Here is a 27800-nt window from a genome sequence, read left to right on the forward strand (position 1 = left end):
TTCTTGACTAATCTAGGTGGATCCATAGTTGGCTGTGCAGTAACAAACCCCATCCTCTCAGACTATCCAAGAGTGAAAAGCTGAACACTTCAGACGGGACTCCGGAACTGCCCAGTGTGTAAACGATCCGTTCCTCCAGGACATCCTGGTAGAAAGAGGTTGTGCGCCCCTGGATTAGACAGTGCCCTGCTTGTTGAACCAATCAACATCCTCAGTTTATTTATGTGCCGCCTTTCCATCATGAACCAATCCAGAATGGCACTCAATAAGAGTGCAATAATAAGATTATACTTTACAAAACTTAACCAGTGGCGGTGGGTGCCCATTGTGATCGGCGACAGATTACAGGAGGTGGAGCCAAGGATAATGGGTGGAGCCAGGGGTGACAGGCAGGTAAAAAGAGCCAGCATGGCGTAGTGGTGAGAGTGCTGGACTGGTACTTGGAAGGTCCGGGTTCTAGTCCCCACATGACCATAACCCTTGTACAACTTTTGCTGTGCCTTACTTTATAGGTGACTCTAGCAGCATTGTATCTGCAGTTTGCTACACAGTCCCCAAAAGCGCTAAAGGCAGCAGCGCGTACACCTTGGAATCTGGTTCAGACTTCAAATCCAGGGGGATGTCCAACGAGAACCGCATCGTGCTGGGGCCAGGCGTCACGATGACGACCTGTGATGTGAAACTGATTGATGACAGCGAGTACGAGGAGGAGGAAGAATTTGAAATTGCGCTTGCCGATGCATCGGAGAATGTGCGCATAGGGAGCATAGCTTCAGCCAAGGTGATGATCAACGGGCCCAACGATGCCTCAACGGTCTCCCTTGGGACAGCTACTTTCACTGTCAGCGAGGATGCAGGTAAGATGTAAGGGTTATTAAGGACATAAGAAGAGCCATGCTGGATCAGACCGAGGGTCCATCTAGTCCAGCACTCTGCTCACACAGTGGCCAACCAGCTGTTGACCGGGGACCAGCAAAGCAGGACATGGTGCAACAGCACCCTCCCACCCATGTTCCCCAGCAACTGGTGCACACAGGCTTACTGCCTCGAATACTGGAGATAGCACACAACCACCAGTGCTAGTATCCATGGATAGCCTTCACCTCCAGGAATTTATCCAACCCCCTTTTAAAGCCATCCAAATTGGTGGCCATCACTACATCTTGTAGTAGCGAATTCCATAGTTTAACTATGAGCTGTGTGAAGAAGTCCTTCCTTTTATTGGTCCTGAATCTGTCACCAATCAGCTTCATGGGATGACCGCGGCTTCTAGTGTTGGGACTCGGTTTATTTTTAAGGCATCTCTGCAGAGCATGTGAGATCCCAGTTAAATTAAAAGAGGTACTGAAAGTCCCACTACCAAACATTTTGTTGGCTTACATCATGCCCACGTAATGAGGACATGTGTGTATTCAAGCTGGAGCGTGTTCAGAAGAGGGCAACCAGGATGATCAGAGGTCTAGAAACAAAGCCCTATGAAGAGAGACTGAAAGAACTGGGCATGTTTAGCCTGGAGAAGAGAGGATTGAGGGGAGACATGATAGCACTCTTCAAATACTTAAAAGGTATTTTTAAGAGGAGGGCCCACAGAGGAGGGCCAGGATCTCTTCTCGATCCTCCCAGGGTGCAGGACACGGAATAACGGGCTCAAGTTAAAGGAAGCCAGATTCCGGCTGGACATCAGGAAAAACTTCCTGACTGTTAGAGCAGTACAACAATGGAATCAGTTACCTAGGGAGGTTGTGGGCTCTCCCACACTAGAGGCCTTCAAGAGGCAGCTGGACAACCATCTGTTGGGGATGCTTTAGGGTGGATTCCTGCATTGAGCAGGGGGTTGGACTCGATGGCCTTATAGGCCCCTTTCAACTCTGCTATTCTATGATTCTATGATTCACTTTAAAGGTGGACAGATCTGTCTATGTTGGTTTCACTCTGTTTCTAATTTTTCCATCTTTGAGCTTGTTTACTCCTGGTTACACATCTATTGTTTTTTTTAAGAAGTCCACATGAAAAGTTGTGTGCATTTTTGTATGCCTTCGTCCTAATAGATACACTTTTGTACACAGTTTTTATAAATGACACTTTTGGTTTTGCAATTGCCCATAGAGCTTTAGCTGTTGGGCAGTTTAGAAAAGTAATAAATGAACACGAAATGAATTATTTCTCCCAAACTATGCATTTTTTTTTTTTAAAAAAAAAGGGAAATAGTGTCGCAAAATTGGGAAAAGTGCGAATAACGAAGCATTACTGTGTTTCGAATTGAGTAGTGCAGATTAGGTAAATTTGCATTAAAATGCAATCAGAACTAATCTCTCCTCCATCTGTAATTCAAGTTTCACCCCGTCCTTTGAGACTGTGGTTCCTTGTGACCTTTGCCTTTTATCCTTTAAGGGTGATCTTCTAACACAGCCTTCCTCAACCTGGGGAGCTCCAGATGTGTTGGACTACAACTCCCAGAATGCCCCAGCCAGCTGGCTGGGGCATTCTGGGAGTTGCAGTCCAACACATCTGGAGCGCCCCAGGTTGAGGAAGGCTGTTCTAACAGCTATTAGTGCTAGACCAGTGGTTCTCAACCTGTGGGTCGCGACCCCTTTGGGGGTCGAACGACCCTTTCACAGGGGTCGCCTAAGACCATTGGAAAACACATATTTCCGATGGTCTTAGGAACCGAGCTACATAATTGTGCTACATAACAGTAGCAAAATTACAGTTATGAAGTAGCAACGAAAATAATTTTATGGTTGGGGGTCACCACAACATGAGGAACTGTATTAAAGGGTCGCGGCATTAGGAAGGTTGAGAACCACTGTGCTAGACAGAGGGTCAACAAATTCTGGTTGTTGAGGCATAATCTCTCATTCCTACTTGCACATCCTGACAATGGGGTTTCCCTCCCAGGGGAAGTGTCAGATTACTGCCTAGTTTAGGATGTCTCTATCTCAGTGTTGTTCCTGGAATGAAGGGGAGAGTTTCTCAAACCGTGGTTGCCCGTGAGCTCCAGTCAGGTGGTCTACGGAAAAGTTGTGGAACTGCCAAGAATATCTGCACTCAGCCCTGGATTTGATTTTCCCCCCCCTTTTCTTTTGATGACGGAGATCAAGGTTGTTTGATCGGGACATGGACCTATGCAAGACAGGATTTTCATCGTTGGATGCCCTGAAGCTCAAATCAGAAACAGGGCAAATGCCAAAGCTCCTGAGGCTACAGCTGACAAACGTTACACCCAGCTTCCCAGAACTTTTGCTCACAAAAACAGGCACATTTGTTGCATTAGAGAGGCAGGAATATGAGTATTAAAATACGATTTAGGTATGCGTAATGCTTCAGGTTTCTATAACTATGAGAGCCAGTGTGGTGTAGTGGCTAAAGTGTTGGACTGGGAGCTGGGAGATCTGGGTTCTAATCCCCACTCAGCCACTGGGTGACTTTGGGCCAGTCACAGACTCTTAGCCCAACCTACCTCACAGGGTTGTTGTTGTGAGGATAACATGGAGAGGAGGAGGATTATGTTCCTTGGAGGAAAAAGGCGAGATATAAATGCAATAAATATAAATATATAATATAAATAGGATGAGGAGAGGTGGATTACGATCACTCCAAAGACCAACAAAATATGTATTTGACAGAATTTACTTTGGTTAAGAAGGTTTAAGACAGTGGTTCTCAACCTTCCTAATGCCGCGACCCTTTAATACAGTTCCTCATGTTGTGGTGACCCCCAACCATAAAATCATTTTCGTTCTTCTCTACACGATCCATTGTCATGGGATGGTTTGCTAATGAAAATAATACATAACAATCGCTTTAATAATACAAAAGATGATACATGACATAGTTCAGTCAATACAGTTTCCTAAACCATTGGAAATATGTGTTTTCCGATGGTCTTAGGCAACCCCTGTGAAAGGGTCATTCGACCCCCAAAGGGGTCCCGACCCACAGGTTGAGAACTGCTAAGAAATGCTAACATGAACAAAACGATTAACAGCACTATGAATCAACTCTGTCCAGCTCCTTTTCTTAACCCACAGTTCTCTTTCAGATGTTAGTGTTGAGTTTACTGGACCAGCAACAGATGTGTATCCCTATTCTCTAGTCCTTGGTCACGTGGCTCTCTTGCACTCCTCAGTAAACTGCAGCCTGTCGCCTTCTCCTTCTCACGACGTTCTTGATTCCTCCTCCTTTTCTTCCCTTTCCTCCTCCAACGCCCTCTTTCTCCTCCTCTCCTTCCAGCAATCCCCCCTCCTCTCTTTTGCCGCCATTTTGCTCTCCCCTCCCACTTTACTCAGCCAACATTCCAAGGCCCTCAAAGACAGGCATGACGTAAGCGCTTTGATCTGTAAAAAGAACAAAGTCTTCTGTGGCCTAGGGCAGAGGTTGGGGAAGACCCTCCGGAGAACTTGCTCACCCCTTTCCTTGCCCAGTACGACTAGTGAGGACAGGGCTCACCTGACCCCAACCGTCTCCGTCAACAACCGAAGCTGCTGGTTATTGGTTAATGTCGCCTCCTTGCCTCTGTCTGCATTTCTTGTTCATGGACTGATGCTTGGTTGGTTAGTTGGTTAAATTTGTATCCCAGATCATTTCCATCATGAAGCTCTAGGCGGTGTGTGTAGGTTTCACAGGCAGTCTCCCAGCCGGACTCTGACCAGAGTCAGACCTGTTTAGCGTCCGTAAACAAACAGGAGGAGTCACCTCCTCCCAATTACTTAGAGAAAATCACCCACCTCCAGCCTTTCTGGATGTGTCTGCCTAGATATTCCATAACAAGCAGTTTGGAAGGGTTACCTTGATGCGGGGACCATTGTGCCATTTGCAAATCTCCCCACCGGTGTCTTAAGGGATACAAGCAGCAGCCCTCTTTCCCCATTTTACCTTATATTTATTGCTTCCTCGCCCCATCCTTCTTTCCTTCTTTGCAGGGATTATTGAAATCCCAGTTACTAGGCACGGACCCGATCTCTCTACCCCGACCTCCGTGTGGTGTGCCACTCGGACATCAGAACCGCCATCTGCTACACCGGGGATCGATTACATACCCAGCTCCAAGAAAGTGGAGTTTCGCCCGGGAAGAACCGAAGAGGTATTGCTACTTTTCTTGCTCTTCCAGGGCGATTAGCACCTGGGGCCAAACCAGGCATCATAAAGCAGTAGGACACAGGAAGGGGCTTTTTCCATGGTGGAGTTTTTTTAGAAAACACTCCACACTGAATATCCATGGTGTTGCGAGGAGAGTTCCTACACAACTGGTGTGTTGTGTGTTGCATGGAGGGAGTTTTCCATTGTGTTGAGTTGACTTTTCCAACTGGCTACAGAGTTCCCTGTCAAGAGTGGCAAGTGCCGCTCTAGGAGAGCCGCCAGGATTGGTTTTTTGCAGCAATGGCTGATGGGATACCATCGGGAGGACCCAGGGAGGAGAGAGGGTGGAGGAACTGTCAGTTAAACGTCACGATGGATTTTACTCAACTCCATGGTAGCCCACAGTTACACAATGGTAGAGTTAGAACATGTTGTGTGGGGAGTACCCTCTAAAAACTCAACCGTTGAGTGGAGTTTTCCCAGTGCGTTGACTAACGTGTTGTCTGAACTGACCCATACACACAATCAGGATTGGTAGGTGTTATATGTTAAGAAGGTAGGCCCTTTTATTTCTTTTTTCTCCATTAGTACTGCACCCTGACAATCCTGGATGATGCACAGTACCCTGTGATCGAAGGGGTAGAAACCTTTGTTGTGTACTTGAGTTCGCCCCAAGGAGCTGAGCTGGCCAAGCCTTTCCAAGCAGTGGTGGCCATTAATGACACGTTCCAGGATGGTAAGTGCATCAAGGGATCCTTATTTAAATTGAGCCGCCGCTGCGTCGTCTTCTTCTACTTCTTCTTCTTCTTCTTCTTCTTCTTCTTCTTCTTCTTCTTCTTCTTCTTCTTCTTCTTGTGTTTTCTGCAGTGCCACACATGAAATTTAGTAAAGATGTGTACCCTGCGAAAGAGAAAGATGCTATTCTGCATGTACCTATCATCCGTACTGGAGACTTAAGCTATGAGTCCTCGGTCAGGTGTTACACCCAGAGTCAGACGGCAAGAGTCATGGAGGACTTTGAGGAAAGGAGAAACGCTGAGGAGTCGCGTGTCACTTTTCTGAAAGGGGAGAAGGTGAGCAAATCTCGCGGGCAAAGAAACAATGATCTAACACAGGGTGGGCAGCCTATCGGCGAAAACCATCTTTATTGCCTTCAAACGTGATTAGTCTCTGGTCATAATCCATTTAGAGCTGAGTAACCAAGTTAGAGACAAACACATTGCCTTCTGGACCACCACTAGTGATCGTACGCTGTGATGATAAGACAAGGAATGATGCAGCTGAAATAGGTAAAGGGTTTCCTCTGTGTTCAACCAACATCTGATGTATGTCTGGTCAAGACTTAGACAGGGCCTTTTCTGTGGCTTCACCTAGGCTCTGGAATTCCCTTCCAAAGGAGGTCCACCCCGCACCCTCTCTGATGATTTTCCATTGCTCCATGAAGTCCCTTTTTTTTTTTAGACAGGCATTTGGTTTTCCTAATTCTGCCTCCCCTAACCTCTCACCCTCCAGATGTGTTGGACTACAATTTCCATCATCCCCAACCAGTATGCCTGGTTTAGGATGATGAGAGTTGTAGTCCAACACATCTGGAGGGCAACAAGAGGGGGAAAGCTGGCCTGCTTGTTCATTTTGGTCATTTGTTCATTTCAATCCTGGATTTTGTTTATTTCAATCCTGGATTTTGAGTCATTCTTTCCTGCTGTATCTGCCTGCTTCTCTTTAGAACCAATATTACTTATTTCTGATCTGACTTATTTTTGTGTTGTGTGAGCCATCTTGAACGTATCATTGAAAAGGCAGGATATAAATATATTTTAATAAATAAATAAACAAATTGCCCAAGTTGCCTTCTAGTCCTTAACCGGTAGTATCCTTGGCTCTAGGTGAAGAACTGCACCATCTTTATTAATGATGACTCTGCATTTGAGCCGGAGGAGAAATTCCAGATATATCTGAGCAACCCCCTTGGAAACCACTGGAGTGGGGCTACTGTTGGGAAGAACAATATGGCCACCGTTATCATCTCCAACGATGAAGATGGTAAGAGGAGTCGGCCTGTACTTAAGGAACTGTCAGCCTGAAGTGAAGTGTTGTAGTGGGACCAGGGCTCATGGGGGGTGAAGCACTAGGATTTTTTAATTAACTGGGATGATGACATTATCTGTCTCCCCCCCCCCCGCTTCCTCTGTGTACCTGCAACAGCACCGACCTTATACAGAAGGCCTTGCCTAGCACACCCTTCTCAAGCCAAGCACTAACACTTGAACAACCTGAGGGTAGGCTAAAACACAACCTTTTCCTCACAGAGGGTAAAGGCTAGAATCTGGAAAGGTTCCGCTGTGTATGAAATAAGCTGAGATAGATAGATAGATAGATAGATAGATAGATAGATAGATAGATAGATAGTTTATGATAGTAACTGTAGAGCAGGTGATAAAGCCAAGCAGACACTTGGTTTGAGGTAATGTTTATTTTTGTTTAACAGATCTTAGTTACTTTCAATGCCAGTTAACCTGCCTATTCTACTACCGTATTTCTTCAATTCTAAGACGCACTTTTTCCCCGAAAGTAACAGCTCTAGAAATGGGGTGCGCCTTAGAATCGATGGCGTCTTAGAATCGAAGAAATACGGTATCTACCCCTTCTTCCCACCCCTTCGGCGCCAACCAGCTTCCACTACCAACAGAAAACCTAAGAAAGGCTCTCTCAAAAGCCTCACCAAAAAACAGCCAAGCGTTTTGTTGCCAGGACGATGCCTCCGTGTCTCCTCTTCCCCACCTCACCGCCCACCCGGCCGCCCCCGCTTTGCCAGGCCGGGCCGCTTACTCCTCCTTTCTCCGCCTGCCCTCCGGGGAACACCCCAGTTCCGTGCCTCACGCTTCCAACCCTCAGGCTCCTGCACCTTCTTCACCTTCAGCCAGGCTCTCCTAGCGCCGCTTCAGAAAGCGCCTCCCTCGGCTCACGAGGAAGAGGCGGAGCGCGAGAAGGAAGCGCCGCCTCAAACTACAGAGCCGCGGCGAAGGCTAGAACGGGGGGGGATGTGAGGCCAAGGCATAGAGAGGACAAGGGACAGAAGGGCGCACGGGGGAGCATAGAGAGCGCGGCACAAGTTTGAGGCCTCTTCGGAAAGTGTGTGTGGCGGGGGGGCGTGCGATGTCGTCCAAGCGCGTGCGATCTTGCTCATGACGAGAGTTTTATGCTTTTTTCCCTGTTGGTGGCACTGAAATTAGTGTGCGCCTTAGAATCGATGGCGTCTTACAATCGAAGAAATATGGTAGTTCTAATAGATACAGTAATCTTATCTCCATTCACTCTCCACACCACTGGACACTCAGTCAAACATTCCGCACTCACTAGACATACAAGCTTTCAGACATACCTAAGGGACAGAAAGGTGGGTATCGCCACAGTACCCTATAAGCTTAGCTGCGATCATCACAGTAGCTGGGGGGAGGAAATGGTTTCCCCACAGCAGTAATACATATTGTTGTGAGCTATTCCTGTTCTAATGCAAAGTAGTTTGGATGGTTTGGTCTGGAGTGGGCAGATAAGACCCATTAGCTTTACAAAAGACATATAAAAACATCTATAACACACACACAAATCAACACAGCTGCTTGTATTTTTGGACTCTCCTTGGGTGCTTGTCATTACGAGCACCTGCACTTCAAAATTTACCATGACACCACTACTGAAGTGCATTGAGCATCCTTTGCCTAGCTGTCATCCACCTTTTTCAGATTTGGTTCCTCCCTTTAACAGCCCCACCTCATTCTCTTGCATTTTTATGGCATATGTCACACGAAAATGTAGCATGTAAGAACAGAGCCTCGGCTGATCATTCAAGTTAAGCCACTTAGGAACATAAGTGCCCTGCTGGATCAGACCGAGGGTCCATCTAGTCCAGCCTTCCTCAACCTGGGGCGCTCCAGATATGTTGGACTGCATCTCCCAGAATGCCCCAGCCAGCTGGCTGGGGCATTCTGGGAGTTGTAGTCCAACACATCTGGAGCGCCCCAGGTTGAGGAAGGCGGATCTAGTCCATCACTTTGTTCTCACAGTGGCCAACCAGCTGACGGCCAATGACCAACAAAGCAGGACATGCGCAATACCACCTTTCCACCATGTGCATATAGGCTTACTGCCTCGGATACTGGAGGCAGCACATAGCCATCAGGGCTAGCAGGCACTGATAGCCTGCTTTTCATTCTTTTTTTCCCTTCTTTTTAAAAACTTTTTTATTGTGAATATCAACAAACCAAACAGAAAATACATCATGAAAACAAGAAAAAAAACATACATTGTGTATATAAAATTATCATCATTGTCTGTCATATGTACCATTCAAAAAAAAAAAATAGCTTCGGCTATTGGGCGGTTTAAAAATGTAATAAATAAATAAATAAATAAGCGAGAGAGTTATACAAAAGTTTCAAGGAAAGCAGACCAGATATCCATATGTTTATCCACTTGCAAGTTGCATCTATATAACACTCGTTCAAAAGTTGATCGTGTGATTACGTCCTCGATCCATTGCATTATGGGAGGTGTGAATTTTTTCCTTCCAATGTGATAATATAAGTCTTTTGGCTGTCATAAGGGCTCTGAAGATCCGTCTGTGCTGACCATGTGTTAACTTCCAAGAAGCCGGTAGGTAATTTAGGAGGAGATGTACATTATTCCATATTATAGATTGTTTCAGTACAAAGTTCATCCTTATTATAACCTCTTCCCAAAAAGGGGGCAACTACGGGGCATTGCCAAAACGTATGAGTTAAAGAAGCATTACATGCATTACATTTCCAACAATTATGCGAGTTAGACAAACCCTTATTGAAAAGGCGTTGTGGAGTCCAATAGAGCCGAAACATTTTTTTTTTTGCTGAATAAGACGTAACCTGAGATCCATAGAAGCTTCAGATACTGATGCTAGGGCAACCGTCCATTGGTTAGGCAAGATAGGGCACTCCAATTCTCTATTCCAACCTAGTCTTAAACTATGGGTATCATATTTACATGCTGCTGTTAAATACATATATCGACGTGTCAGTTATTATTATTATTATTATTATTATTATTATTATTTATTTATTTATTTATTTATTTATATAGCACCATCAATGTACATGGTGCTGTATAGAGTAAAACAGTAAATAGCAAGACTCTGCCGCATAGGCTTACATTCTAATAAAATCATAATGAAACAATAAGGAGGGGAAGAGAATGCAAACAGGCACAGGGTAGGGTAAAACTAACAGTATAAAGTCTGCACAACATCAGGTTGTTATAAATGTTTCTAACTGGAGTCTCTGAAGCTGTAAAAGCAGCTGGAGCAAACCTAGATTCCAGCAAGTGATACAATTGTAAGTATTGCCATTGAGACGTAGCAGGTAAATTATATTTAACACACAAGTCTGAAAAGGACAAAAAACTCATCATCTGAACCTATTGATTGATCCAAAGTTGCTTTTCATTCTTTCTCTATCTCCTGATTATTATTATTTTTGTCTCTTCTCTTCTCTTCTCTTCTCTTCTCTTCTCTTCTCTTCTCTTCTCTTCTCTTCTCGTGTGTGTGTGTGTGAGAGAGAGTGTGCTTACAGACACTCTCTCACACACATGGAACTCAGAGGTCCACTAAGTCTGGAGGTTCCATTTAACCATCGAGGCTAATCGCCATTGATAGACTGATCCTCCATGACTTTTCCTAGTCCCCTTTTAAAGCCATCAAAGCCAATGGCCATCAGCACATCTTGCAGCTATAAATTACTTCATGCATTGAATGAAGAAGCGCTTCTTTTTACCTGCCCTGAACCTCTTGGCATTCAGCATCATTGTTTGACTCAAAGTCACGCCATTAGGTAGGCTATGGCGGCCACCTCATCAGAACATAAGAAGAGCCCTGATGCTGGATCAGACCAAGGGTCCATCTAGTCCAGCACTCTGTTCACACAATAGCCAACCAGCTAACGACTACCTATAGATACCTGGGGATGTGGGATGGCAGTGGTGAGAGCCCCCTTGCCATTCCCCTCTCTTGGAGCTCTGTATGCCACGTGGCCCTACCTGCACCCCATAAACTAGCCCACTGCCCTCGTGTGTGGTGGAGGATGCTGTCCCACCACCAGCATTTTTCTGTCCTTCTATTTATATCCTGCCTTTTTTCTTCTTGCAAGGAATCCAAGATGGCTTACATAATCCTCCTCCTCCTCCTCCTCCTCCTCCTCCTCCTCCTCCATTTTATCCTCACAACAACAACAACCCTGTGAGGTAGGTTAGGCTGAAAGTCATTGCCTGGCCCAAAGTCACCCAGTGGGTTTCCATGGCCATGTGGGGACTAGAACCTGGATCTCCCATGTCCCAGCCCAACACTCTCACCACGACACCACACTGGTTCTCTAGTGCTGAAGTAGCATTCATCTACCAGTCTAATAGTTGGCTTCTGTATGTTGTGGTGGGGCGGTGGGTGGATGGCACCATTTTGCCCTTCACCTCTAGCATCAACATCTCTTGGGCCAGCCCTGTCTTCCCAACATAATTCAATTTTATAAACCTCTGGCCATGTTTCCCTCTTCCCCATTTAATTGTCTTGTTTTCTAAACTGAAAATAAAAGTCCCAAACGTCTTTGCACCACTTTTGAGTGCAGTGATTGCAGGAAAGGGGTACATAAATAAACCTGACTTGACTTGACTTGGTGTAATAATTTAAATGCTGTTAAATTTTAGCACGGCTGTCAAACGTTGCCGCTGTACTGAACTCTGCCGTGAATTTAATCTTTCATCCTGTGTCTCGACACTAACATTTGTCACTCTAAAACAAACAACCTATGCTATTAACAGCCCAGTCCTATATTATTATTATTATTATTATTAATAATAATAATAATAATAATAATATCCTGCTTTCCCCCTCAATACTAGGACTCAATGCAGCTTTACAAAATTAAAACATATGCAATTAAAACATACATACAAAAGTTAAAATAGAGCTAAGCCAACTGTAATTTTGAAACACAATTTTAAAAGGCAAATAACGATAACAAATCCAACGCTATAACACATTAACACAGGTCCAGGCTCCCCACCCCTCACAAAGGCCTGCCGGAACAGAAAAGTTTTAGCCTGCCTCCGGAAACACACCAGGGAGGGAGCCAGTCTAGCTTCCCTGGGAAAGGCGTTCCAGAGCCCCGGGGCAGCCACCAAGAAGGCCCTCTCCTGCGTTCCCACCAGCCGTGCCTGTAATGGTGGTGGGACCAAGAGAAGGGCCTCACCTGAAGATCTCAGAGGATGGACAGGGTCCTATGGGAGAATACAGCCTTTCAGATAACCTGGATCCAAGCCATACACATGTTCACCCAGAAGTAAATGCCGTTGAGTTCCATCAGGCTTACTCGTAGGTAAGTGGGTGTAGGATGGCAGCCCAAGTTAAAGTGTTCTTCACACTTGGATGCAGAGGACTGGTTGACATGGGGCTGCTCTTCTCTTCCTTGTTCCATCTCTCCAGCACCCACCATCGAGTTCGAAGAGGCTGCCTACCAGGTCCGGGAGCCTCCCGGGCCGGAGGGTGTGGCTTTCTTGAACGTCAAGGTGATCCGGCGAGGGGACCAGAACAGGACCTCCAAAGTTCGCTGCAGCACCCGTGATGGCTCAGCGCAGTCTGGAATCGATTACTATCCAAAGAGCCGAGTTCTCAAGTTTAACCCCGGTAAAGGGCAGAAAGTGCATGTAATGTACAGGGACCTCCCTGGACTCTATCATAGCAGACCTCCTTCACTGGCAAAGATATGTTTATTGCTGCTTACTTCTTGGCTGCGTTTGGACATCACTTTAAGCCATGATGGGATAATAAGCTACTCACAGTAGCTTATTTGGAAATTGGGTACAGTTGCCCCCCACATGATGAGACAAATAAGCTACTGTGCGTAATCTGAGTCCTCCCCCCTGCCTCCTGTCCTGCTGCAGTCCTCCTGTCCAAGCAGTGGCGCTGTTTTGCCCATTGACTGCATCGCAGCAGCCTGTTTTAACCTTCCACAATATCCCAACGAGATGGGCGAGGTTAATTCAGCGCTTGCAGCATCACCCCGGCAAGGGTTGGGGGTGTGGCTCTAAAGCACTGGAAGCATGCAGGATGGGAACCAAACTTCACGCGCAGCCTCTCCCCTGGTGGGGAGGCACCCGACGCACCGTCAGAACCCTGCACAATTACACACAAAGGAGTGGAACACCCCAGGTGCACCACAAAGTGGGGTGGCACAGATTCATCCTTGGAAGTTTGCGGGATCGGGGCCAAACGTCGCACGCAGCCTCCTCTAGTGGGGATGCCCACGAGGCCGGAGAAAGCCCCGCATGCTGACAAAGGGGGTGGCAGCTATAACTCCATGGAAGTTTGCAACGGGGGGGGGGGGGGGACTTCATACACGGCATTCCCTGGCAGGGATGCCTACAAAGCAAGATGACGACCCTGCACTCCTGCCACCAGCTGACTGTGTTTGACACTCGGGGAGGTTGCAGAATGCACCGCCAGGGGAAGGTTAGGGCAGGTTGCGCTGCTAGGCAGATCGTGGAAACAAAGATCTGTGAGCTGGAGGAGAGCAGCGGCAGCGGGTTGGGCTGCTTTTGCCAAGCAACTCTGTAGGCCACCAAAAGAACCCACCGTGACTGCCACATGACACGATAACCCATAATGGGTTAAACAGCCTACTCTGCAGACCGTGGGTTATTTTGGTCAAATAGGCCGCCATGGGTTAAAAACAAACAAACGACACAGTAGCCCACAATGGTTTAAATACACTATCTTGGCTTATTTAACCCATCCTGGGTTATTGGGACATCCGAACGCAGCCTTTACTTTGTATGCCATCTGGGAACAAGGGATAGGGCTCCATTGAGGTTGATGCCCAAAAGGCGAGGCACAAACTGAGAAGCACATGGAGGACAAATAGAATCAAATGTGGAAGCCGTTTCAGCAGATGGATTAAGCTGGGTTGTGTTGTATCAGTGTATGGAGTTTAGCCTTCTCCATACTCCTCAAGCGCCCCTTCTGCCCTCACCCACAAGCCCATCCCCCAAATCCCTGCTGAACCCATCGACCACGACCCTACTGGAGTTCGACGTCTTAAAGCAGCGGCATCGAACTCCTTCCAGCCCGAAGGCCGATTTCAATTTCAGGGAGATTCTCTGGGTCTGTGTTCAAGTGGTGGGCGGGGCCAAAGAGGGCAGGGTGAAAGGCAGACGGGGGAGAGGGGGCGCAAAATTCAAAAGATGTCCGCACATTTTAGCTTTAAACACTTACTGCTGATAACGAAGCCTTAGGAAAGGTATTTCAACTTTTCTGGATGGGAAGAAAACTGCACCAAAGCTGGGGGCGTGGCGGGGGGGATGACCAAACTATCAGCAGTCAGGGGAAAGGGGGAAGCCCAGAGGGTCAAATGTGACTTGCGGCCCTTCGACACCCCTGCCTTGAAGTCCTGCTGATTTCAGTGGGAACACGGACAGTGTGCTCAAACCTCTCCCACTAAAATCAATGGGACTTAATAACGCTCAGCTGTGGCCGGAGCAAGGCCCTCGTTTCCTATCTCTAAGCTCATTGGCATGCTTTCCCCCTTAACCTGTTCCTTCCCCCTGTGCTCTCCAGCGCACAACGACCTTGTCCTGTCCTCTTACTACCCCTGCTCCCAGCTAGGGTTGTTGCAAGCATCCAACCGGGTCCCAGAGGCTGATGGACACTCCCACAGGCATCCGGGCCCGTTCAGTCACGCGCAGCATAGAGTGACCCTTTGGAAAGGAGGACAGGGCTCCAGTATCTTTAACAGTTGCATAAAAAAGGGAATTTCAGTAGGTGTCATTTGTATATATGGAGAACCTGGTGAAATTCCCTCTTCATCACAACAGTTAAAGCTGCAAGAGCTATACTGCAGCTATACTGTGATCAGATTTAAAAGAGGGCAGGGCTCCTGCAGCTTTAACTGTTGTGACGAAGAGGGAATTTCACCAGGTTCTCCATATATACAAATGACACCTGCTGAAATTCCCTTTTCAATACAACTGTTAAAGATACAGCAGCCCTGTCCTCCTTTCCATAGGGTCACCCTACCCGTAGCTGAAGCTCTGTGGGCGGTTTACAAAGCTGGCATTAACGCAATGAAGGGAGTGTGCAGTTTCATCAGGCAGGGCAGGCAGCTGCTGAGCGCTCACCAGGCCAAGCTGAGCTTCGGAAGAGGGACATGCAGCCAGTGAGTGGGGGGTGGACAGCAGTGGCGAAGGGGGACGGGCGGCGGAGATTTTGCCCACCGTTATCCTCAGCTTCCTCCCAAGGCCCTCTCTTTCCAGCCCTACCGCCATCCACAGCCCCAGATTTCCCTTTTAGGTCCAGCCTGCAGCTTTCCTGTTGGAACAATTTTTCCCAGCTCTTTTCCAAGCGTCAAACCTATTGCCGATTCTCTCAAGACCAGCTGCTCTGGGCCGATCGTAAAGAATCAAAGCAGACGTGCCTCCGAGCAGGAATATGGGGGATATATTTCGGATCATAGATTTTTATTGAAGTCAGACAGGCGCCGTTAATCCTCGCATGGCATCTTTTAGTAAATCTGCCAAGCAATCCATCAGATTGCATTCTATATTAAAGGAAAAAAAAGAAAAAAAAGACTCCTTGGTCAAATGATTAGAGCCAAAGGGGTTAAGATAAAACCTGTGTTTGCTTTTAGCCCAATGGTTTGCTGGGTCTGAGCTCTGCATTGCTTTATGGAAGCACTTAGGAATACCATCAGATGACTGGTTGGTTTGACTCAACTGTCTCTCGTTTCCATTCATGCAGGTGTGGACCACCTTGTCTTTAAGGTGGAGATTATGTCCAACGAAGACCGGGAATGGCATGAGTCCTTTTCTCTGGTGTTAGGGCCAGATGATCCCGTTGAAGCTGTCCTGGGAGAGATCACCACTACAATTGTCACCATTCTGGACCAAGAAGCAGCCGGAAGCCTCATTTTACCAGCTCCTCCTGTTGTAGGTGGCACAGCTTGAACAATCAGCCAAGGCTCAGTTCTTACATGCTGCATTTTCATGTGACATGTGCGTGTCATAGATAGGCAACATAATGAGATGGTAGAGTGGCTGTACCACTTCAGATTGCAGTTGTGTGCGTGCGTCATTTTAAAAAAAGAATCCCCACATAAATAAAACTCCCTGTAAGTAGAAAACTAGCACAGTAGACTAGTCTGAAACCTTTATCCCTGATGTACTAGCTTTTTTACTTGCAGGGAGGTATTGTTGTTTTTACATGGAGGGTCATTCACAAACAGAATCGCCCGCTTGCAGCCTTAGGTGGTACAGTCCTCTCTGCCGTCTCAGGATTCTACCATCTCATTCTGCTGCCAATGTAGACACAGGCCAAGGTGTGTGGGGTTTATCACAACTATGTTGCCGCCTCCCAGCATCTGACGCCTGAGGTGACTGCTTCACCCTGCATAATGGTAGGGCTGGCCCTGCTTATAAAACCAGAGGCATAGAACCTTTTTCAACCCAGGGGCTGAATTCAATTTTGGAAAGGCTCTCAAGGGGCGCATTCCAGTGCTCCGTGGAAACCAAAGGCAATAGGAGCTGGGCGAAATACCAGTATATTCTAGCTTAAGGCCTTGTTTCCATTGACTAAGCTTTAGGAGAGGCAATTCCACCTTTCAGATTGGGAGCGGGGAATGTGCCAAATCTGGGAAACCAGTGAATGATTGGCAGTCTGGGAAAAGGGCTGGGCCAGAGGATGGAGGTGTGGTCCTATGGGGAACCCCAGAGGAGGCAGATTGGGATTCCAGGTGGGGCTGGATTTAACCCCCCTGATATAATTAGGCCAGTAAGGAAGGTATTGTTTAATAGACGCAGGAATTCAGTTATTCAGACTTTGTGCTGTAATTCCTTTACCTAGATGATGCAGCTCCATAGCAATCGGATCAGGTGTGCAAAATTATGCCTGGTGTGGAGAATGTGGATAAGGAGACATTTTTCTCCCTCTCTCACAATACTAGAACCAAATGGGGTCGTCCCATGAAGCTGATGGGTGGGAGATTCAGGACAGATCAAAGGAAGGACTTCTTCACACAGCGCCTAGTTAGATTGTGGAACTCGCTACCACAAGATGTAGTGATGGCCCCCAATTTTGGATGGCTTTAAAAGGGGGTTGGATAAATTCCTCAAGGAGAAGGCTATCAGTGGATACTAGTCCTGATGGCTATGTGCTACTTCCAGTAGCAGAGGCAGTAAGACTAAAGACATACACCAGTTGCTGGGGAACATGGGTGGGAGGGGGCTGTTGTACTCATGTCCTGCTTGTGGGATTCCCACTGGCAGCTGGTCAGCCACTGTATGATGGACCCTCTGTCTGATCCACCATGGCTCTTCTTCTGCTCTTATCAGGGCCACCAGATAGGAGCCATTAGCTCTAAGGCTGAGTCTTGCATGGTACAAGAGCTGTGATCGGTCCCTTCTCTAGCGCCCCCAACTCTTGTACTGTGTCCCTGCAGGTCGTCGCGCTGTCAGAGTACGACCATGTAGAAGAAGAAACCAAAGAAGGTGCTAAGAAGTCCCCCTCTCCAGGCTACCCACTGGTCTGCGTGACTCCTTGCGATCCTCACTTCCCCAAGTATTCGGTCATGAAGGAGCGCTGCAGCGAGGCCGGCATCAACCAGTCCTCCATACAGTTCAGCTGGGAGGTGGCCACCCCCACCGACGGAAACGGAGCCCGGTCCCCCTTTGAAACCATTACGGACAACACTCCTTTCACCAGCGTCAATCACAGGGTAGGGGTGGAAGCGTTGCCGAGCCGCACGATCGGCAGAGTCACATGGGGGGACTTTTGCTGGACCGCACCGCACCACTTCAGGGTGCAGGTGGGGGAGATGGGGACGGGGGCTGTGTGTTTAAACGCTCCCTCTTCCCGAAATTATTAACTGCATCTAGTGCAGCGGTTCTCAGCCTGTGGGTCGGGACCCCTTTGGGGGTCGAACGACCCTTTCACAGGGGTCGCCTAAGACCATCGGAAAACACATATTTCCGATGGTCTTAGGAAACTGTATTGACTGAACTATGTCATGTATCATCTTTTGTATTATTAAAGCGATTGTTATGTATTATTTTCATTAGCAAACCATCCCATGACAATGGATCGTGTAGAGAAGAACGAAAATAATTTTATGGTTGGGGGTCACCACAACATGAGGAACTGTATTAAAGGGTCGCGGCATTAGGAAGGTTGAGAACCACTGATCTAGTGAGTTAGCCTGCCAGGGAGAACGGTAGCCAGACATATGGAAAGGAATGACATTGGCACAGTTCAGACAACACGTTAGTCAACGCAGTTTGAAAACTCCACTCAATGGTTGAGTTTTTAGGGGGTACTCCTCACAGGACATGTTCTGACTCCACCGTTGTGTGACTGTGGGCTACTGTGTTGTTGAGTAAAATCCATCGTGATGTTTGATTGACAGTTCTTCTGCCCGCTCTCCTCCCCTGGTCCTCCTGATGGTATCCCATCAGCCATTGCTACAAAAAAAACCTAATCACAGTGGCTCTCTTAGAGCGGCACTCACTCCTTTCACTGCTCTTGCCAGGGAACTCTGTAGCCAGTGGGGAAAGTCAACGCAACGCAACAGAAAACTCCATGGAGCTCTCCACACAACACACAGCACAGCGGTTGTGCAGGAACTCTCCTCTGCACAGCGTGGATATTCAGCATGGAGTGTTTTCCAAAAAAAACCTCCACCGTTGCGTGGAGTTTTCCCACCAGACAACACATTTCTCAACAGTGGTATAAAAACTCCACCGTGCAGTTCTAAAACCAGGATTGAGAAACGTGTTGTCTGAACCGAGCCATTCTGTATCTAATGGTATCACGCAGCTTCCGTATCTGCTTCCCTGAAAGGTGGTGGTAGTGGCAAAATGGAGTATAAGGGAGCAAATATTCTCCAGAGTCACTTTCTTCCAGTCCATGCAGTGTTCCTTCTGCCACTGCTGTTTCCGCCCCTGCTCTGAGCCGCTTAATTTTTGGCATGGTGCTAAATTTAAACTGAAGCTTTCCTGGGGCACACTGCCTTATACTGATTGAGGGCATTGCTCCATCCAGCCCAACATTTTCTCCTCTTGACAGCCTTCAGCCCTCCAAGATCTCAGGCAAGGCTTCCAGCCCTGGCCTACTAAATGTGGTCTTTTCCATTGAACTAGATCCTGAGAACTTCCCTTGAACTACTTCGCCTCCCGAGAAGACTAGCTGGCTGGCTACTCCTTACCAGATCTGTTTCCATTTATATTTTTATGCTTGTTTTTAATATATTGGTGTTAAGTCTCCTTGAATGTAAGCAGCCAGAAAGCCAATCTTGTTTTATGAATATAATAGATAAGTAAAATAAGAAATTAAGGCCGTTGTGCAGTATTTGAGGCACACCCAGCTGAGCTGAAGTCGAGGGTAGGCATGGTTGGGCAAACCCTGGGGGCCCACTGACAAGAGCCAGCTTGTTCCTCTGCCTGAAGTTCTGGCTTGGACAATGGTAGTGATGAGAAGGAAGGAAGGAAGGAAGGAAGGAAGGAAGGAAGGAGGGAGGGAGCAGTAGATTCCATGGCCTACTTTCTCACCAGCTCTCTGCCAGTCCAGCAAGCAAGTGGGAGCAATAATGAGAATGAGGATGAGGCACAATAACTGCTGGTGACCATGGCAGTGAGAAGGTAGAGTTACTGAGGTCGGGGGCCCATTGGGTGTGTCTTGCGGAGAGCGCTCAAAAACCTGGAGCCAACACTGTATGCAGAACAATGCCCTCCACCATTAAACCAAGGGGTTGCTACAGCTGGAGAAGACCCTTTGCCTGAGACCTTGAAGAGCTTCTGCCAATCAAGAGCGGACAATACTGAGCTCAGGTGACCAGTGGACTGACCCCATATAAGCAGCAGCTTGCTAGGCCAGTTACTGGGAAGAACTAGAAGGTCTACCGAGTTGTGGAGACATACCTCAATGACTAGTGAGAGTTGCACGTAGACCTTAGAATCATAGAGTCATTCCAGATAAAGATCCCGCCCTTCCCAGCTAGCAATTCCATTGGTTTTAATACTTGGGTTACACAAATGTCCTATTGGCTAGTTCCAGTAACGTCACCACTTGGGGAAGGTGTTCTTTTATTTTTATTTTTATTCTTCTTTGTTAGCACGGCTTGTGTGAGAATTGTCCACTGAATGAATCTTGCCCAAGAAATGTGGAGCCATCATGGAGACCCATAATCCTTCTCTTCCTCCCCCCTCCCCCTTCGTTCTTCCCAGGTGCTGGACAGCATTTACTTCAGCCGGCGATTCCACGTGCGTTGCGTGGCCAAAGCCGTGGACAAGGTCGGCCACGCAGGCACCCCACTGAGGAGCAATATAGTCACTATTGGGACTGACAGCGCCATCTGCCACACGCCGGTGGTAGCCGGAACAGCCCGGGGCTTCCAAGCACAGTCATTCATTGCCACTTTGAAGTATCTGGATGTCAAACACAAGGAACACCCCAACAGGTTAGGGACCCGGGGGACATCGGCCCTATCAGGGTGGGCTCTGGGAAATTCTGCTCCACATTGATTTTCACAAGAAAACGAGAGAGAGAGAGAGAGAGAGAGAGGAGCTTAAGAAATGAGATGCATAACTAGCTAGTGTTTTATTTGGGATATACAAAGAATTTTTTTATAAACTTTTTCTGCATTTTTTTAAATGCAGAAAATATCAAAATATGAAAACACTGGCGTATAATAAATGCCACTTTGCATGTGTGTTTGTGGAGCGGGGTGGAATTAAACATTTGTCATCAATTTCCAGTTGTTTACAGTTTTTGGTTTTTTTGAAAAAATGTAGCATTTCCAAACACTTGAACCTTTGGCCATTGCTGATTACATGATCTGTGGCTGAAAACAAGGAGGGAGAAAAAAAAGAGAGTACTTTTGGCCATAAATCTTGAAAGGAAAATATCACTTCGAGCGTCCGCATGGCCCAACATGCCCTTACCCAGCCATCCACCCTTTTCTGGATTCTCCATTGCTGCGCCCAGTGGAGGCTCTGGAAATTGCTTATCTTCTACCTTGTGTAAATGGCGGATGTAAAGGCCCCATTTGCACAAGACTGGAAGTGTGAATGGAGCATTCAGCCTTTAATCTTGCATAAAGGGGGCCTTTGCAGCTGCCATTTACGCAACGTGGGAGATGTGCGATTTCCAGAGCCGCCATTGTGCACAACAGTGGAGGTTCTGGACCAGGGCGGATGGGCTTGCGGCCTCATTGGAAGCTCACCCGGTGCCGGTGGCTTGGCGAGCGTCTGCCTGCCTGTGCTGGACATGGGTGAGACCATCCATCCCTACTGATTGGATTAAGCCAGTCTCAGCAAATGCTTGTGTTCCAGTGTTCCGTCTTCTGAATCAGAGCCTAATTCCACGCTTCGTCATATTCTTGCGACGTCTGTGCCTTTTATCCAGGGTGTACGTCCCCACATCCCTGCCTTCACTTTCTGCCTCTTTGTGATGTTCCAGGATCCACATCTCCGTGCAGATTCCACACCAGGACGGGATGCTCCCCCTCATCTCCACCATGCCTCTGCACAACCTGCATTTCCTATTGTCGGAGTCCATCTACAGGCACCAGCACGTCTGCTCCAACCTCGTCAGCATCCAGGACCTTAAAGGCATCTCAGGTGATAAATTGTGGGCAGCCGCAGCCCAGTTCACAGGCTCGTTCGTCATCCGTTTCCCTCTTGGCCTGCTGCACGTCGATCCCCTGTAGAGAGGCCCAATTAGGCCATTTTAGACTCTGGACTTCATGGCCTTATGGAGGGATGGGGGAACCTCTTTAGGTGGGCATGTGTATTACGACCCTTGCTTCAAAATGTGGCAAGTCAGACCTGGTGCATTTGCGGCAGGGCCGTCCCAAGACAGTTTGCTGCCTGAGACAAAGGACAAGATGGCGTGCCTACCACTATTTTTATTTATTTATTTATTTATTTATTTATTACATTTTTATAGCCGAAGCTCTCTGGGCAGTTCACAAAAATTAAAACCATAATAAAACAACCAACAGGTTAAAAACACAAATACAAAATACAGTATCAAAAGCACAACCAGGATAAAACCACGCAGCAAAGTTGATATAAGATTAAAATGCAGAGTTAGAACAGTAAAATTTAAATTTAAGTTAAAATTAAATGTTAAAATACTGAGAGAATAAAAAGGTCTTCAGCTGGCGACGAAAGGAGTACAGTGTAGGCGCCAGGCGGACCTCTCTGGGGAGCTCATTCCACAGCCAGGGTGCCACAGCGGAGAAAGCCCTCCTCCTAGTATCCACCTCCCTCACTTCCTTTGGCAGGGGCTCAAGGAGAAGGGCCCCTGTGGATGATCTTAAGGTCTGGGGAGTTACATATGGGAGGAGGCATTCCTTCAAATAACCTGGCCCCAAGCTGTTTAGGGCTTTGAATGATAGTACCAGCACTTTGAATTGGGCCCGGACTGGCAGCCAATGAAGTTGTAAAAGGACTGGCGTGATGTGATCTCGCCAGCCAGTCCCCGTTAGTAAACGGGCTGCCCTGTCTTGTACCAGCTGAAGCTTCCGGACCGTTTTCAAAGGCAGCCCCATGTATAACACATTGCAGTAATCCAAACGAGAGGTTATCAGAGCATGGATAACTGTAGCTAGGCTATCTCTGTCCAGATAAGGGCGTAGTTGGTATATCAGCCTAAGCTGATAAAAGGTGCTCTTTGCCACAGAGTTCACCTGTGCCTCAAGTGACAGTTCTAAGAACATAAGAACTGCCCTGCTGGATCAGACCGAGTGTCCATCTAGTCCAGCACTCTGTTCACACAGTGGCCAACCAGCTGTTGACCAGGGACCAACAAAGCAGGACATGGTGCAACAGCACCCTCCCACCCATGTTCCCCAGCAACTGGTGCACACAGGCTTACTGCCCCGGATGCTGGAGGCATTCCTTGCACAAAAGCTGACTGGACTGACAGATGAATCTGTCTTCAACACTAATGACAGGACAACATTCTGCACTGAACTTGAAGGCTAACACAAGGGGCATAGAGAACTCTGCAGGGCACACAGTTCTCTCCTGGAACACCTTGCTGCTGCTTTCTAGCTTCTGCCGCCTGAGCCGCCTGCCTCACCCTGCCTAATGGTAGGGCCGGCCCTTCCAGGAGACTTATCCCGGAGGACTTGACACTGCCTGCAGGGCTGGATGTTGGGACAAATATTCTACTTTATTTATTTATTTCTTAAAACATTTGCATCCCGCCCTATATCATTGGGATCTCAGGACGGTGTACAGGTAAGTCAAGCAATATAAAACAATAAATAATTTGCACAGCTAAAAACAGATTAAACCATTAACAACCTGGGTGCCACAACAGAGAAGGTCCTGTGCTATGCTGCAGCCCTTGGCTTAATTTCATTCGGTCCTCTTGCATGTGATCAGTTCAGCCCTCTGGCGAGAGTGATCTGTCCCTTTCCTGGCAGCCTGCTGGGTGGGAAGGAAGAGGGCGAGAGGGGAAAGCGGGTGGTAGGAAGGGAGAGAAAAGAGGGTGGCAGGAAAGGAAAAGGGGCGGCCCACTCACTTTTGACTCTGGCCCCACCCATGGCTGGCTTTGGACCCATCCTCCACCAAAATCTGCCCCCAACAGATTCCCCACGAGGGAATACGGCCCTCAGTCCCCCCAAAAAAGCAGCCCGCCCCTGTTCTATGCGTTTCGTCGGGTGGTTTGGTCCTGACACTGGGTAGTATCCAATGTTAGTCCTACATAGAGAAGACCCATTGAAATGAATGAGACGTAAGGTGTTCACCACTACCTTGAGTCCCATTCGTTTCAATGGGTTTACTCTACTTAGGTCTAACATTGGATACTACTCACTGTCTATAGCAGATATTTATCTACCTGGTTAAACATGAGCAGCATTTTGCTTCTGTGCAACATACGAGAAACCGCTGTGTGTTCCCTTGTTTTCATCCCAGAAGCCGGATTCTTAGACGAAGTGACCTACAACAGCATTGTCCTGGGGCCTGGCTATGATCGGCCGCACCAGTTCGATCCCAGCGTGAGAGAGCCCAAGACCATCCAACTTTACAAGCATCTGAACCTGAAGAGCTGCATTTGGACTTTTGATGCTTACTATGACATGACAGAATTGATTGACGTCTGCGGCGGGTCAGTCACTGCTGACTTCCAGGTAATGCTCTCTGGATGATTCAGTTAACTTTCAATCAGGGAAAATCTCCTCTCGGGTTTCGTGGATTCAGTAGGAAACACCACAGCTGCAATCCCACACGGACTTTCCTGGGAGTGAGCCCCACTGAAGTCCATGAGGCCTCCTTCAGAGTAGACACGTACAGGATTGCGCTGGCAGATCGGTGGAAGCTGGTGAATCCATTCTGGGTTTCAGTCAGAACTCTAAAGGAGCTATCCAATATGCTGAACCTATTCTATGGAGCTCTGGGTGGTTCTGCCTGAAGCTCAGAGCGGATGTACAGCCCCACCAAAATCGGAGCCACCAGCCTTCACTGCATGCACTAATAAGACGATATGGATTTCAGCTCACAAAATGGCTGAAATCTGCCAGCAAGATGTGGGTCCAAGTCTCGCCCTTTCCCTGTTCCCCAACTGTGTGTGTGTGTGTGTGTGAAAGCTCGTAGGATGGTAACAAGGGGGAGGGCCTTCTCTGTGGTGGCCCCCCCAATTATGGAATGATCTCCCCGATGAGGCCTGCCTGGCACCAACACTGTTATCGTTTCGAGACCAGGTGAAGACTTTTCTTTGCTCCCAGGCATTTAACAGTGTATGTTGAGTTTTTATCTGACGCCAGAACTGTCTTTGGCCTGGCTGAGAGTTTTAAAAAATGTTTAAATGTTAGCTGTTTTTATATTTTTATGATTTTAAATTTTGTATATTGGTTTTTAATGTTCTGTCTTTTAATCTTTGTAAACCACCCAGAGAGCTTCAGCTATGGGGCGGTACGTAACCTTCTGCGCAGAGCTGGTGAAGGCACTAAATGCTGAAGGGCAGGGCAGTAATGTAAATATATAAATATTTTCTCTCTCTGCCTCTGTTTAGGTCCGGGATTCGGCTCAGTCCTTCCTGACGGTCCATGTCCCGCTCTATGTCTCCTACATTTACGTGACCGCGCCCAGAGGGTGGGCTTCTCTTGAACATCACACTGAGATGGAGTTTTCTTTCTTCTATGACACCGTTCTCTGGAGAACAGGTAGGTGGCCAGACCCTCTTTTTCCCCCTGGTAGCAATGTTCTGAAGGTACGTGATGTCACAACGCTTTGATGCTGAGCGGGTCTGGGTCTGGAAAGGGCCCAGGAACTCCATTTTGGCTCCAAAAACTCCCTGCAGGATATTTTGTTTGTTTGCTTGTTATTTGTTACATCTATTTCCCACTTTTCCTCCAAGGAGCCCATGGCCGTGTACATGATTCTCCTCCCCTCCATGTTATCCTCACAACAACCCTGTGAGGTAGGTTAGGCGGAGAGTCAGTGATTGGCCCAAAGTCACCCAGCGAGCTTCATGGCCGAGTGGGGACTAGAACCTGAGTCTACAGAGTCCTGGTCCAACACTCTAACCACTACACTGCACTGCCTCTCGATATCCTAGTTTACTAGGAGATAAACCTAATCATGTAGCACCGCCACTCTATGCATGTTTACCCCGGTGTCACTGTGTTCTCTGGGGCTTATTCACTCGTAAGCGCACTGAGGATTGCAGCCTGAATAAATAGGTGAACTTCGTCAGAACCCAAGATAGCAAAATGGAGGAAGGGAATCTAATGATAACAAGACAACCAGTTAATCTGCATGGCCAACGTCAAGCTGGTTTAATGACTGCCGATTCTCTCTTCTGGCTGCAACTGGGTTGTGGCCAGAGGGCCGGTGCAAACAGATTAATGCTCCTTCATCCCCTTGCTTTCGTTATCTCCTCCGGTGGCTTTTGTCGTGTCTTGCAGGTATTCAGACAGACAGCGTCCTTTCCGCTAGGCTGCAGATCATACGGATTTACATCCGAGAGGATGGCCGGCTGGTCATTGAATTCAAGACCCACGCCAAGTTCAGAGGTAACCAGCGCTTGGCTTCCCCAAGGAGAGGTGCTGGGGTGATGCCTCTTGGGAAGAAGGCCGCAGTTTCTGCCCTCGAATCCATGGCCTCTGCCCAGATGCTTGCAGACTCTCATTCTGGTTTTTCCATGGTGGGGGGAAGGTGCTCTACACATGCTCAGAGGCACTCCTCTTTAGCATACCTTCACTTGGCCCAAGGCTAAGCCCTGATATTCATAGATGGCCCAGAGGCTACGTTCTAATAATCTCTGGCTTGGGCTAAATCCTGGAAGTAGAGTGATGATCCTGTATGTAGGAACAATGCAATCTCCAGATTGCTGGCATGCCAACTTGCAGAGATCAAAGGGCAATGCCTGCCTGCCTTTTATCCATTTTTCTTTATTTACGTTCCTTGTAATTCAGGGCAGTGTCCTGTTTATGGTGGACGCTTTGGGGATCGATGCAGCATGACCTGAGACATCCTGAGCTGTGCTAGACCAACTTCCTGTTGATTTTGAGAGTGGAAATAAACCTGGAACTCACCAGAAAGTGGCTGGTCTTGGGACCGCACTGTAAATGTTTCCGCTCTTGCCAGGAGCCGTAGTGCAAGCCAAGATTCTGGTTGGGTGGAACTCCATCCCATTCTGAACAGATGTCCCATGTTCAAAGGCTGCACATCTCTTGGGTACTAGATACTGGGGAGCAGGAGAAGGTGGTTCCCTTAATAATACTTTCTAGTCCAACATTTGGAGGACACCAGGTTGGGGAATATTGCTGTACATATTGCTGAGAGTTGGTGTAATATCTATGTCCTCCAGATGTTTCAGACTTCAGTTCCCATCAGTTCCAGACACCAGGAGGAGTAGATGGTTAGGCAGATAAACAGACCAGCTTGCCCCAACCTGGTGCCCTCCAGATGTTTTGGACTACAACTCCCAACATGCCTGACCTTTGTCCATGCTGGCTTCTTCTTATCGACATGCTTGTTTCCTGTCTGCACAGGACATTTTGTGATGGAACACCACACCTTGCCTGATGCCAAGTCTTTCATCATGACTCCGGATCACCTGGGAGGGATCGAGTTTGGCCTGCAGCTTTTATGGAGCGGCCAAACCTTTGACTCTCCTTATCAGCTCTGGAGAGCGACCAGCTCATATAGCCGGTAAGAAGGAAGGCTGTGGTGTGTTGTCGGTGAAGCCCCTGTCGGAGTCAGCTCAGGGTGACTTGAGCGGGGTCCTCCGTCCTGGTCGGCTGAATAGCGTAGAGCTGGTGACGGGATTCTGCAGCAGGAGATACTTAGCTTTAGGACATTGCAGGAACTGAAATAGTGTAGGCATGGCCAGTTATTGATTTGATTTGATTAATTACATTTATATACCGCCCCATAGCCGAAGCTGTCTGGGTGGTTTACAAAAGTTAAAAACAGTGAACATTAAAAAGTATACAAAATGTAAAACTATCAAAAACATAAACAGTATAAAAACAATGGTATCCATTTAAAAACAACAGTTCTGGGGTCCGTTAAAAAACAACCAAACTTAGCGTTGTTAAATGGTGTTTAATGCCTGGGAAAAGAGAAAAGATAACAATGTTGGTGCCAGGCGAGCGTCATCAGGAAGATCATTCCATAATTGGGGGGTCACCACTGAA

At 47.6% G+C, this 27800-nt stretch overlaps 1 protein-coding gene across 1 annotated transcript in view; it reads left to right on the forward strand.

The window, feature by feature from the left end:
- Positions 1–27800, forward strand: part of FRAS1 (Fraser extracellular matrix complex subunit 1) — a 355924-nt gene that overhangs the window by 316233 nt on the left and 11891 nt on the right. Inside the window, exons 55-68 of the mRNA XM_063136077.1 lie at positions 513–857; positions 4923–5083; positions 5668–5815; positions 5947–6152; positions 6966–7122; positions 12584–12784; positions 15893–16080; positions 17589–17864; positions 20368–20600; positions 21602–21762; positions 24073–24287; positions 25169–25319; positions 26064–26171; positions 27153–27312. Of these exons, the coding sequence (XP_062992147.1) occupies positions 513–857; positions 4923–5083; positions 5668–5815; positions 5947–6152; positions 6966–7122; positions 12584–12784; positions 15893–16080; positions 17589–17864; positions 20368–20600; positions 21602–21762; positions 24073–24287; positions 25169–25319; positions 26064–26171; positions 27153–27312 (2710 nt within the window). The remainder of the gene's footprint in view (positions 1–512; positions 858–4922; positions 5084–5667; positions 5816–5946; positions 6153–6965; positions 7123–12583; positions 12785–15892; positions 16081–17588; positions 17865–20367; positions 20601–21601; positions 21763–24072; positions 24288–25168; positions 25320–26063; positions 26172–27152; positions 27313–27800) is intronic.

The sequence above is a fragment of the Elgaria multicarinata genome, chromosome 10 (genome assembly GCF_023053635.1).
Source record: "Elgaria multicarinata webbii isolate HBS135686 ecotype San Diego chromosome 10, rElgMul1.1.pri, whole genome shotgun sequence".
Taxonomy (NCBI): domain Eukaryota; kingdom Metazoa; phylum Chordata; class Lepidosauria; order Squamata; family Anguidae; genus Elgaria; species Elgaria multicarinata.